General features: G+C 36.0%; 1 protein-coding gene across 1 annotated transcript in view; it reads right to left on the reverse strand.

Moving 5' to 3' along the window:
* Positions 1-2275: 2275 nt before the first annotated feature.
* Positions 2276-13428, reverse strand: part of LOC135219700 (uncharacterized) — a 24753-nt gene continuing 13600 nt past the window's right edge. Inside the window, exon 3 of the mRNA XM_064256675.1 lies at positions 2276-3708. Coding sequence (XP_064112745.1) covers positions 3582-3708 — 127 coding nt within the window. The 3' untranslated portion in view covers positions 2276-3581. The remainder of the gene's footprint in view (positions 3709-13428) is intronic.

Raw genomic sequence — 13428 nt, forward strand, 5'->3', positions numbered from 1 at the left:
GCCTGTGGGTGGATTTGCAGTCTCAAACGGTTGTCTCTGTAGTGTGTATACTTTTGACATCTAATACTATGTATCAGACCTTCGTCAATGGCTTGGAAATAAAGCCGAAACGGTCAGGACATACAACCTGTCTCTTATTTTTCACCGTGTGGATATATATATATATATATATATATATATATATATATATATAAAATTAAATGAAAAAACACACCACACTCTCACACACACTTTATATATATATATATATATATATATATATATATTTATATATATATAATATATATATATCATATATATATATATATAAAGTAAGAGCCTTTAGAAACACCAAAAAGGTAGATTTTACAGCTTTATTTTTTGGAGACAACTATTTCCTCAGTGGACAGGATAGGGATTAAAAGGTCTGTTTTATGAATACCCAGCAAGTTATCAGCAGAGGTTCTTTTGATGTTATTGCTGGGTGCCTCCTTAGTCATGTTTTGAGGAAGTCGGTATGAAACCCCACACCTGGGCGGGATTAAGACGTTTACAGACACTTGGATATTGTAATACCCAAATACCCTAGCCAAATTCCAAGTTTGTTTACCCCCAAATTTAAGATATGAGTCAGCTGCTGAAGGACAAACTGGTGGACAATGTTCAAATCATGGAAAAGTAAGAGATATACAACATTTTATCAAGATCGGTCTCGAAAATTCTTGAAAGGTTCTATAACTATTGACTCTACAACTAAAAAACAGAGTCCTGAACTTACTAAAACTCACACTTTATTTTTGTTGGGGTTTACCTTTATCTCCTATAATTTGCACCATGTGAAGAGTAGCAGTTACTCCTGTCAATCATTCAGTAGCATTTAGACAATATTTCGTGGGACAAGGCCAACGTAAAATATTAATTTTTTTTTCAAAACTTGTTCTCTCAATTATTTTTATCTTTATATGAAAATGACACATTATATGATTAAATAGCCTTTTAAAAAGACCCAAAAGATTTTTTTACAATTTTTTTTAAACTTATGTACTCTCAGTTATTTTTATCTTTATATGAAACTGATACATTATGTGATTAAATAGTCTTTTAAAAAGTATTCATTCTTCTCATTATCCTTACTAGTAGGAGAATTTACCTATAGTGGAATTTTCTCCAGTGGGAAGATAACCTAATACGCCAGTGATGGAAATTACCTGTAGAATGGAATTTACCCTAGTGGAATTTACCTATAGTAGAATTTACCTAGTGGAACTTACCGTAGTGGAATTTTCCCTAGTGGAATATACCTAGAACCGACCAAACCAAACCTAATGTCTCTTAACTTCGCTTATCATATTAATATATATCGTTATTACTATGATTTCATCTCCTCTCGTTTATTAATGTGGACACAAGTTATTCCATTTTTAACATTTCATTTCTTATTCCCTTTCTCTTTATTCATTCTATTGACTTACGTTCTTTTGCTTGCTGATGCACTTAGTCTTTCAAATGAGCTGTGTGCCGGACTGTAATAATTCTTTAGTTATATGACACAAGTCAAATTGTCTTTATTGAATTTACAGTTTCCTTTTAACGATGTAGGTATACATAATCGGGAGTATTTTTGTTCTTTGGGCTTTTTATGGCATTCCTTCCTTGTGCAAGCTTTTATTTTCTTTGATATGTACATGACTGAGTTTTTTTAGTTCACGTTCATTTGTTTGGTTCTTTGAATGTGTTTCATTCATTTCATTCATTATATTATCAGCAAGTTTTTTGGTGTGACGTTGCTATCATATACTGTTCATCACACTTGGCACGACCCACCGTTGTCAACTAACCATTTGGTACATAATTCACTGCGCTGATCAACAGATACAAATGGAATTTTCCCGAACACAGGCCTTAATCGTTTCTTCTCGTTAGTATCGGTCTCGGATCTTTTACTGGTAAGAAAGGATTGGTGACCACTGGACCACTAAATCATTTAAACCGAAACTATGTTTATATTAGTTGCCTCTTGTTTATAAGAATTTCAAGTGAATATTAGTAAAATTCAACTGTCTCAGCATTCGTGCTCATCCCAATTACCAAAATCATGAATACTGGAGAACAGATGTAAAACCAAAATGAAAGATGAAACGAAAAAAAAAAAATTCCACTTAATATTTTAGTCCTCCAGTGGACCATTAAATTGCAATTCATTCTTGACGTTTTACTGTTTTTGACGTCTAGTTAGGCTGCAGTGACAGGAGAGTAAGTTTCAATTCCCAAAGGTCAAATGAGAAACGGCACACACTTATTTGTGAAAGCCATTGTATTTACAAAGCTCACGTGTATAAGAATACAGAACACATTCTGAGAGTTTGGAGTTTCTTAATGAACCAAATAACTGTCTAAAAATTACCATTTAGACACACAATTGTATTTTCCCCTCTTTAAAGAAAAAAGACATATCTCTTAACAAATGTGCAAATTAAATAGTGTAATGTGGTAACAATAATTAACAAGATATTTCTAACCATCAGTAAACACTGAAGACAGGACATGCAATTATATACATCTGGCAGGGCTCGTTGCCTCCTTATATGGAGAAAGGTTGATAAGATCAACAGCATTATTCGTCTTCTTACAAAGTTGCTCACTGATGTTTTCTTTTGAGAATCAGTCTCCCTTTCTCACATGCATAGACAGACTTTGTTCAACAGTTTTTTCTCACAAAGATAACTTGAAAGCTTAAAAAAAACACAATTTTTGAAAGGTTCATAAACCTGCCATAGACAAGAAACTGGACAAAGGTGGTGCAGGAGAAATGTAAATTAATTTTGTCATTGTATAAATAGATTTGTGCAAATTTGCTTCTCTCTCCCCCTGGAGGAAATTCTTCAGGAAGAGAAAGGAAAGAGGGTTCGGTTTTTTCAATTTTTACAGTATGAAGAAAAAAAATCATGGCACGGTAGAAAGGTGATTTGGGGTTGAATTAAGTTCTTTTAATAGGCCTTTCGCCGGGTCAGATAAATATTTGAGTGAAATAGCAACGGGAAGGATATTTCGAATCACTCAGTGCACTTAAAAATTCAAAACTCATGCCAAAAAATTGATTGAGATGTGCATTTTGAAATACATGAATGTATAGTTCCTAATATTGAGCCTCAAATTTCAGTGAGAACAACAAAAATAACGGTAAAATACCCCTGAGAAAAAGACGCAATTAGAGAATAAAAACACAACTCTGAGTTGGCCACTCGGACATACAGACCAACAAATAAATAAATATTCACTGCAGTATTTAAAAAGAATAAGTTAAGTTGATTCTACATGTCCTCTAAAGATAATCAAATGTATTCCACTGCTGGCCAGCAGCTAGTGGCAGTTAAACATTCCATAACATTGGAATTATATTACATTCAACCTTAGGAACAATTATTGCAAATCTGTAGAGCACCAACCCATTTACAGTCACGACTGCGACCCATAAATGTGTCGACCTACGTGTTCCCATTTACTTTATTGTTAATTATGGAGACATTATTCCTTGAGAGATATCCGTTTTCTATGAATAGCATCCAGGTCCATCCCGTTTTCTTTGACGCTGCCGTCTTCATTTAGAGGAGCTTTGGGGCGACGCATCTGAATTTCTTGCACTTGCCTGTCTCATAGCCGGATGTGGCAGCCTTCTTGAAGATTGCAAGATTTCCCTTCATGCCTTCAGGAACCAGGGGCTCGATCATGCTGTTAAACAAATGGAAAAATGAATATTAATCAAAAATAAAACAGAGTTATATCCAGTTTCCCACAAAAGTTGTTCATATTTTGTATAATAGTGCTATTCTCAGTGGCATAAGATCTCGTAATAAAGACAGGTATGTCTAAGTGCATATGCTAACTACCTAATCCAAAACACTCCCATTAATGTTTACATTATGTTACCAGTGAATACTATTCAACTACTACGAACAACGATACTGTTTGTATCCATTGTTTTCTAAATATGTACAAATAAAAACTATTAGTGATACGTGCAGTGACACAGACCTTAATTATGACTTTTTACATAAATGCAAAAGGAAACTCTTAGAAAATTTGAGTAGCCGCTCCTGAAAAACATCACTTTACTCTGTTTTATCGTCTCCAGGAAGATGTAAAAGGAACCGCAGCGCACATAGGAACAAATGATTCTTATCCCTTCCGGGAACCTCAGATCTCAAAGAAGATCGGTGTTTCGCGTAAGTTTAGTTGGCCGGCTGGAGTTTTGATCCTGCGCATGACTCGTTTCCCATACGAGAGACCTATGATAGTGAAAGGCATTATGTGTATGTATTATATGTGGATAAAAGACTTATGAGAGTTGTCATAGTCTTAATCCCATAGATATTTGAACTGCTTAATCCTGCGTCTGCTGTCGATATTCCTCAGAAAGTGATCTTGTTTTGGTTCTTAGGTTCTCATGTAGGGCAGAATAGAACCGGGGCCCGACATTGAGAAAGGTTTTTTTTTTTTTTTTATCAAACAAAGGTCGTCCCATTCTTAACAAAATGAGAGATTGTTTTTTTATTGTTATTATTAATCGAGCTGGTTTTAAGTTAACCCTATGACATATTGACCATTCCATACTCTTAAAAGTAAACACTATTTTGGAATCGGCTGAAATGGGGAAATATAATATAAAACAAATAAACTTCTTTATCATGTGATTTCGAAGGTTCCATTGCTTTCTGCTTGGTTTTTCTTTCATAATAAACCTTTTCTTCCATACCTCATGATCAGTACTTCCTAAGTTTCTCTCTTCCTTTATTTTTTATTTTTTATTTTTATTATTATATTTTTTTTTTTTTTTTTTTTTTTTTTTTTTGTGGGGGGGGGGGGGGAAGCCGTGGATGGTTGGTTTCGGGAACTGTCTAGAGAGGCTTATGAGGTTGTTCGTTCTGTTGACCCTTGTTCTTGATACATTTTCTGTCTTTTATTCTTCAGGTTGTCAGATATTTTCATACATCATAAAGCTCAACAAAAACGTGTTCGCTATAAGAAATCATGCGCATACGCTCAAATACAGGTAATCATCGAACCTGTATGTTAGGGCTAATTATCAGTATTTTACTTCATCCCATAAGATGGGATTTTTTACTCGTGTAATATTGCGAACAGCTTAAAATCTCTTAATATATATGTGCGTGTGTATATGTATTTATAATACGTATATATGCATAAAATATGTATTACGCCCCATAATATGAAATTCACTGTTCCATGGGAATAACTTGCTCCCAAAGGAATTTATGTATAAAAAAAATGCATCTGGCCCGGCTGAGATTCAAACCCATGCCTTCCTAGTTTATGCTAAACCCAAAAGGTATAAGTAATCGTGGTCGGTCCAGATGCATTTTTCATAAATAACTTCCTTTAGGTGTTACTTGTTCATCAGGTAAAGTGAATTCGATGTGACGGGGATAATTGTTGCTTGATATTTGTGAATATACATCTTCTGTATATAAATATACAGAAGCTGAATAAACAAGCAGTTTACATCTCATATCTTCTAGAGCAAGACTATGAAAACAATATCAAAGATAGGAAGGGGACCAGACTTATATGGAAAAAAATCGAATGAAAAAAATAGAAACAAAATGAAAATGATCAGGCTTGAAGAATGGAAATTGAAAACAGACCAAACTTGAAGGTAAAAACTGAAAATAAACTAGATTTGAATTAAACAAAATAGATAACAGACTCGGGCTTGAAGAAAAAGAAATAAACCAGGCTTCAAGTCAGAATAATAAAAGACACAAAATAGACTAGAACTGAAGAAAAGAGAACAGAAAAAGAAGAAATCTAAACTGGACCAGGCTCGAAGAACAAATAGGAAAAGTTGACCTTGAAGAGAGCGATAGACTAGTAAGTAGGAAACAATCATAAGAAGACCCGATCTTGAACAAAACGCTACACAAACTCCATTTGGTCTGTGACATAATACGCAAGTTCTTTTCAAGTCTAAACGCAGGAGACGACGACGAAGTGGTTGAGCAACAAAAACGGCGAGTTGGAAAACCTGATCTCAAGTTCACTGAGAGTAAAAGTGGTAGTAATTGAGGAGGACGACTGTGAATTGAGGCGTGAAATTCCACCAAAGCATTAAAATGCCTCGTTTCTCTTGTGTCTCTCGTCATCTTCCCTTTCCATGATATCTTCATTCAGGCAAGGAAATAAAGCTAAACAAAGTAAGGAGTTGGAGAGAGAGAGAGAGAGAGAGAGGTTGGGCTTCACATGTTTTTAACCTTAATAAAATTGCATTAGTAGAGATTGATGTGTTTAATTTGGTAGATGAAGTAACATTGTGGTGTCCTTATATGCACGGAACGTTTTGACAAGAAAATGGTAAAAATAAAGATTAACATCTCGCCTCACAACCTGAGTCAAAAGGTCAAAGCCTGAGAGTCAACGAAGCCAGTGAGAGGAGAGAGATTAAATCAGTGTATTTTGCATCAATGTCCTATTCTGGCAAACAAAATGCAAGAATAACGGAAAGTAAACACAGAGTGCTATTCATGATCCCATCATACTGATGCAAACATAGGCAAGCCGTCGTGTAAGCGAGTATGCGACTGAAAAGCTATTGAATAAAGGTAAATTGAAGAGCAATTGCGGTTACGCCTCTTAGCACCGTAATTCTCTTCCGATATACTAAGATCATTAATGTTCACCTTTTCTTGCAATGCAGAAAAATGTATAAATACCTAACCACAACTATATAGAAAACACTGCCAGTTGTTTAAGGAGCACTTGCAACTACTCAAAGAGTACTTTCAACTTGTAAGATATGTTAATTCTGTACTAAGACTAAACTTGGCTCAAAATATCCATAATTCTAACGGAGTGAAGTGTTATTTGCATGGCCAGTCAGAAATGTGAAGTCTGTTGTTGCATGACCAACCAAAAATATGAAGCCAGATCTGACTGGAGACGTGAAAGGGATATATTTGACATTTTTAGCCTGCACAAGTATCAACAATGCCGTCAATAATGAAGAGATTTAATGAGCTTCGGCGAGGAGGGTTGGTAGGAGGAGGGCTATTTATATATATCAGAAAGAGGACTGGTCGAATGAGGAAGATTTTTGAGATCAGGAGGATGTGGCTTCATAGGATGAAGAATATTGGTAGAAGGAGAAAGAAGACTGCAGAATTAAGAAGAGGTTTGGTAAAAGAAGGGCGAAGTTAGTTAGAAGAAAGTGGGCTGGTAACAGAAGGGGAAGACTGGCAGCAAAACGGGAGTGGGAAAAAGGAGGAGGATGTGAGAATATTAATGGAGGGGGAGAGTCGGTGTACGTATGTCGTGACGCAGAGGTACCCTACCAACCAAATGACCCGGGGGTGAAGAAGACGAAAATAAAAGGGGAGAGGGAGAAGGAAAGAGGTTCCGATAGCGTCTAGATTGTAGCTAATGAGGACACCGCTGCCTGGCGTCATCACCGTCACGCGACCTTCCGCTCCCGCCGGGGACGTCGTCGTTTAAAACCACAGCGACCCCGAAGACTTTACCGAGGAAGCTTCTCGTGCCACCAGACGAGATCGCCTAGGGGAAAGCTGGTGATGGTGGTTCCAGCAGTGGTTAGATTTTTTTTTTTTTTTCCTGCCCACGAACTATCAAGGGGACGCAGGAGGTTCTTCTTCAATTGTACTTTTTTTTTTTTTTTTTTACGTCAGTTTTTCCTATTTTCGGGCTTTTATTTCGTTTTTGCGGTTCTGTTGTTTTTGGACCTCCTGTGTTTATATCAACATGGCACGACATTCTAAGGGTAGGTCTTTTTCTGTCACAAGCTGTCAAAAGTTTCATCTTCAATTCTGCTTTTGACATAAATTTTCAGTCTTTCCCTTCTTCTTCTTCGTGGTTCTCCTGACCTCTCCGGATGTATTATCTGAACCTCTGTTTAGCCTGAGAACTAATTTTATATATGTCCCATTTGAAAGGCCTCGAGGTAGGAAAAAACCTTTGTGTTATACCTCGCGTGCTTCATGTAGGTTACTGGGCCTTCTAGTGGTAACTGGATGATCTAGTGACTTGCATAGGCCAACGCCCAAGGTTTTCATGTGTGCTTGTTTCTTGAAAAAATTGTCAAAAGTGAGATACGCCCTTCTTGAAAATGTAATATCCATTAGTTCTTGAGCTTAACACCTGAAATGCTGTGTAGTTTTTACAAAATTCGTGATAACACAGATGTGGCCGTCCTAACTGTATTATGACTTCAGAAGTTAAGGCTTGAAATGCCGTTCGTTCAATTTATAAAATTAGTGAACCATGTCAATTTTTAAAATAAATTAACCATATCTGCCTTGAGCTAAGAGTCTTCATGATAACTTACGTACCTCTAACTGTAAAGCAGTATCAGTATGCAAAACAACTGGGTCGTTATTACAGAAAGAAAAGTAATTCTAACTTTAAAAGAGAAAACTATATCGTTCACAACATTTCTTTGTTTAATTCCATATACGTATAGTGGGTTCGAGCAATCCGTAAAGAAATGCTTTTCTAAAAACAGACCGTGATCCTTACATGAATTGGGCAGAATGTTATTTAATTTCTGAATTTCATGTATAATTCAAGAATCCGTTCGTCAGTTTAGCCTCAGGCTGATATTTATTTGCCATAAAACTTTATCGCTTTGGTTTTTGTCATTTGCAAAGAACATAGCTTATAAATTCGTAATAATAGTAAGAATAATAGAAATAGTAATAACATAACTAAAAGTAGAGAAAGAAACTAACAAAACTGAATTAATTTGAATGTAAAAGAAATTCAGAATCATTTAAGTAAGAGATCCCTATGTAAATCCTTTCATAAAATTTCCTGTAAGCAAATACGAACTGTCTTTTGGTTACGATTTCTTTATTTGTCTTCGTCATAGACAAATATAGCGTCATTGTGAAATTAAATAATTAAGGAAAAAATGGCGCATGGTATGAGAACTACTTTAAAGAAGGTAATCGTGACAACGGTGCTTGTTTGATAGGGATCATCGACATGAAATATTGTTACTGAATTTATTTAAGACAGGAATTATGTTTATAATGTTCAGATTGAAAGAGAGATTTGGACAAAAGGGAATATGTATACACACGTGTATGTTTGTGGGTATGTGTATGTACTATATATATATATATATATATATATATATATATATATATATATATATATATATATATACATGCTAATTGTGTGTTTGCTAACTGACGCATCCCAAAACCATTGTCAAACTCTGATAGTGAGAACGATATTTTGTATAAAGTTACTTTAAAAAAATTCCCTGTAAATTATAAAAGTTTTGGTTTATTTAAAAAATAAATAAATAAATAAAAATTGGAAATGTACAAAATTACTTTTCAATACTTATACAACTAATAATTTAATATAATACTGAAAGTAACGTCATCTGATATTACTCGATAACAATTAAATCAGTCTATCGTGAATAAATGTAGCTAGTAAAGCCGATTATCAAAGAAGGAAAGTTTCCAATTGAATTTATTTGTCTGGTTAAATATGACAATAAGAAAATATCATTTACAACAAAAACGAGATTATTTCCAACTAATTGTTTCTTTCATTCAGCGAGCAAAATGTAGAGTACCTGAGGTAACAGATTAATAATTATATCTTGATTATTAAGCATTTATTAGCTAGATGGTAAAGAATAAATTATTTAAAAGAAACTAATTTAAGAAAATGTAAAAAAAACTACCTATAAGTTTGAAAAGTAGGTATAGTATGCGAATGCTAAAAATAATTATATACAATCAAATGCTGATGAAAAAAGGTTACAGATAGACATTTAATGACAAATACAGAGACATGTTACATATTCATTCGTCTTTTGCAGAAAACAAATAATCTCTCACAAAAATGACAGCCTGTTTACTTGCGAACACATTCGAGAGCTTTGTCTAGTTTATGCAGTTTCACCTCATTGCAATGCAAGAACAAAGAAGAGAAAATGATTCCCATAGCATAGAATAACATGTTGAGAAGGATGTATGTATCATAAAAAGGGTGAAAGTAAACCAGGTGAAGGAAATAACCAGATGAAAAGAAAAACGCGAAGGTATAACGCTACAATAAGAATATTTAATCGCTCACGCTATGCAAAGACTCGAGGAAGCAATGACCGTAATATCTCCTGCAAAGTAGGAGATGCCGCAAATCTAAGAGAAAGCTCACGCGATGACCTTCATACACAACATACTTCATCTTCGAGGAGAGATGGACCCATTGACTATCAGTACCAAAACAGAGCCAGACGGGAAAGAAAGAAAATAAAAAAAATCATTTTCCCTCGTCAGAGACGACGAATAAAGGGGCCACATATGTCCAAGAAACCAGAGATTCGCAGTATGTGTGTGTGTGTGCGTGTGATGTAAGCGTGTGTTTACTTATTAGGCATGCGTGTGTGTACATAGCCTCAATGTGATGGCAAACCCAATGGTTCGTTCGTCCTACATTATCTATCTCGTGGTTTCGCGACAATTTTGCGTTACTGGACCGTAGTGGAGGCTCGGAGAAAGAGGTAATGGTTGGGAAAGGGGAGTCCTCTACACACGCATGCGCAATGAAACCTACATCTTGTGTGCACAAAAACATACATACACATTTATATACACATGCGTTTAGTTATCTATATGAGAAAACAAAAAGAGATATGCCTGAGGTAACGATGAGAGGAGAGCTTCTACACAAGCGTGCATGCCTACACAAACCTAAATATTAGAGGCACAAAGACTTAACTGTAAGCGTGCATGAATGCAAAAGAACATCCTTCTTTCCAGATGTCGACAGATGGCGCTATTACCCTACTTCTTGGTAGATAAATTACGATTGCATCATAGTCTTCTTTCCGATATGTAGCAGAAAATAAGGTAATACTAACCATTAGATAAATTGCTCAGGTAATTTACTGTCCATTTTAGGAATTTATGGTCGGTGCAAATCTCTGTCTTTTACTGTTGAAAGGACTGATTCCTACAGTAATTTGTCTGCATACTGGCAGTGATCTTTAATGTTTTTGATTAAAGAATTATTGCTGATGTGACATCACAGCTTGATTCTAGACTTGCATCTTGCTTAATATCATCAATATTATCAATTATTATCATAATCATATATACTTATTCGACTATCTGTATCGGACTACGTTTCATCATTATCAAGTGATAAATATGACATTTTTCTTTGACGATTCATTAGCCGTTTCTTTTTATCTATTATCCCCTTTTTTCTTGTCTCTAAGGATCTTTCTTCTCTCTCTCTCTCTTCTTCTCTTCCCCTTTTTTCTTGTCTCTAAGGATCTTTCTTCTCTCTCTCTCTCTCTCTCTCTCTCTCTCTCTCTCTATATATATATATATATATATATATATATATATATATATATATATATATATATATATATATATATATATATATCAGCAGGGATGAAGGGAGAGAGAGAATAAGAGGAGACGGTTGAAAAAATAAAGACGTGAGTGATTAACACTCCGTCAATTATCGTACGTATATCTTCACATCGTAAATACGTCAACGAGGTAGTCCTCACCCACGACTGGTTGGAATTCTCTCTCTCTCTCTCTCTCTCTCTCTCTCTCTCTCTTTTGTACTCAAAGAAAAGACAACAGGTGCATTGGCTTTCCCAGTAACCCTTATCTGTGCTGTTTATATTGGCCAGGGTTAACTTTGCAGTAGTGAAACGGATATTTGTTCCTGTCAGTGAAGGTTCACTGAACTGGCTAATTACATCGTCTTATGGTGTAATGCATTGACTAAGGAGAGAATACGGTTTTATTTCGACGGTTTTCACTTATGTGTCATGGTTGATTTCTGAGTGACTGACTGAAATTTTAAACTCTTCTTAGGCTTAAGAAACATTGGACTCAGCATCACCTTATGTGCATTGATCTTTGACTGAGGAAGACATAATGAGAGACTACTGACCTTCGTATGTGTGTATGAGAGAGAGACAGAGAGACTTGTGGAACGAATAGACTTTTGAAAGATAAAATAAAATAAGGGCCAACATATGGCTGGCGCTATAGAATCATGACGGATCATTTCACTTGACTTATGCTTGAGTTATTGGTTGAGTAACCGCTGCGCTCAGCACTATTCCAAGACTTCTGACGTCATAACGCTTCAAACCTGCCATATTGCGCCCTCCCATGAAACTATTTTCTTTTCGTGGAGAGGGCCCAACCGGCAATCCAAGAACAACTGTAATCATGTTTTTGTTATGTGAGATTATTATGACAGATTTTAAATATCTCACTTTAGCAAAACTGTTTCCAGACTGCCACGAACGGTTCCTCAGTCCCTGAATGTCAACGAACATCCTCTTGAGAAGAATGAAGAGAGAGAGAGAGAGAGAGATAAAAAAGAAAATCGTGATGTTACTTAAGATAAACTAAATGCAGTAAATATGTAATGGCTGGAGAAGTTAGGACGTTATAGCAACAGTTAGTAGCGGACAGCATTGGGAAAAAATATGCTCTTTCTCTCTCTCTCTCTCTCACTACCTATGTGTCTGACTATAATTAAACGCCAGATGCAAACACACGCTTTCTTGCTCAGCAAAATGACTGGCTTCCCTAAAATCATAGGCAACGGTCTGAGCCCTACTTGACTTCCATGGCGACGACATGAACCATATGCTGTTCGTTTAACCATTAATGATATGGAACCATGTGTATGTGTGTGTGAATGTGAGAGAATAGAATCATTTTTGCACGCTGTGGCATTCCAGTGTTACAAGAGATGATCTTAAAAACAGGCTATTCGTTATTTAACTGTTTCTTGATAGTTTCTGTCGCTCATATGGCGTCTGGGATATCTCGGCTTATGAAAGAACTGAGCTGAAGAAATGCAAGATAAAAGGCATCGTTAGGTAGACAGGAAAAGCGTCGGATCATCGATTTCAACTTCATCTCCAAATGGTGTAGCTAAAGTTCCATTTCTTAGGGACGATGAAAGATAGAAGGAAAAGACTAAATACTGACCAACGTCATGGTCATTATTTTGGAATTCTTTGCAGACAGTGAAATGTTGTCTATATTCCAGTCTATCCACATATGTTTACGTCAAATGAACGTTCGCCAGGAAACGGAGAGAAGAGCCAGGCTTGCAGAAGCCGCGGAATAGTGGCACCGTGTGACGACCGTGACCCTTCAAAACCTCCTCCTAACCTCAACGGCTCAGAGGTGATAAAAGTACCGAAAGGGTTTTGGAAAAATCTTTCAGCCTTTCTCGAAGAGAGAATCGGGAAGTATGGCAGCCGGGAAAGCGAGGATTGCTTGAAAAACAATTGCGTATCCGGTTTCAAATCAAATGAAAAAAAAAATTCCGCAAGAGAGTCTCCGGCGCAATCGAGTTTTCTGTATGAGCCGTGGCCCATGAAGCTTTCAGCCACCGAACGATGGT

The sequence above is a fragment of the Macrobrachium nipponense genome, chromosome 1 (genome assembly GCF_015104395.2).
Source record: "Macrobrachium nipponense isolate FS-2020 chromosome 1, ASM1510439v2, whole genome shotgun sequence".
Classification (NCBI taxonomy): Eukaryota; Metazoa; Arthropoda; class Malacostraca; order Decapoda; family Palaemonidae; genus Macrobrachium; species Macrobrachium nipponense.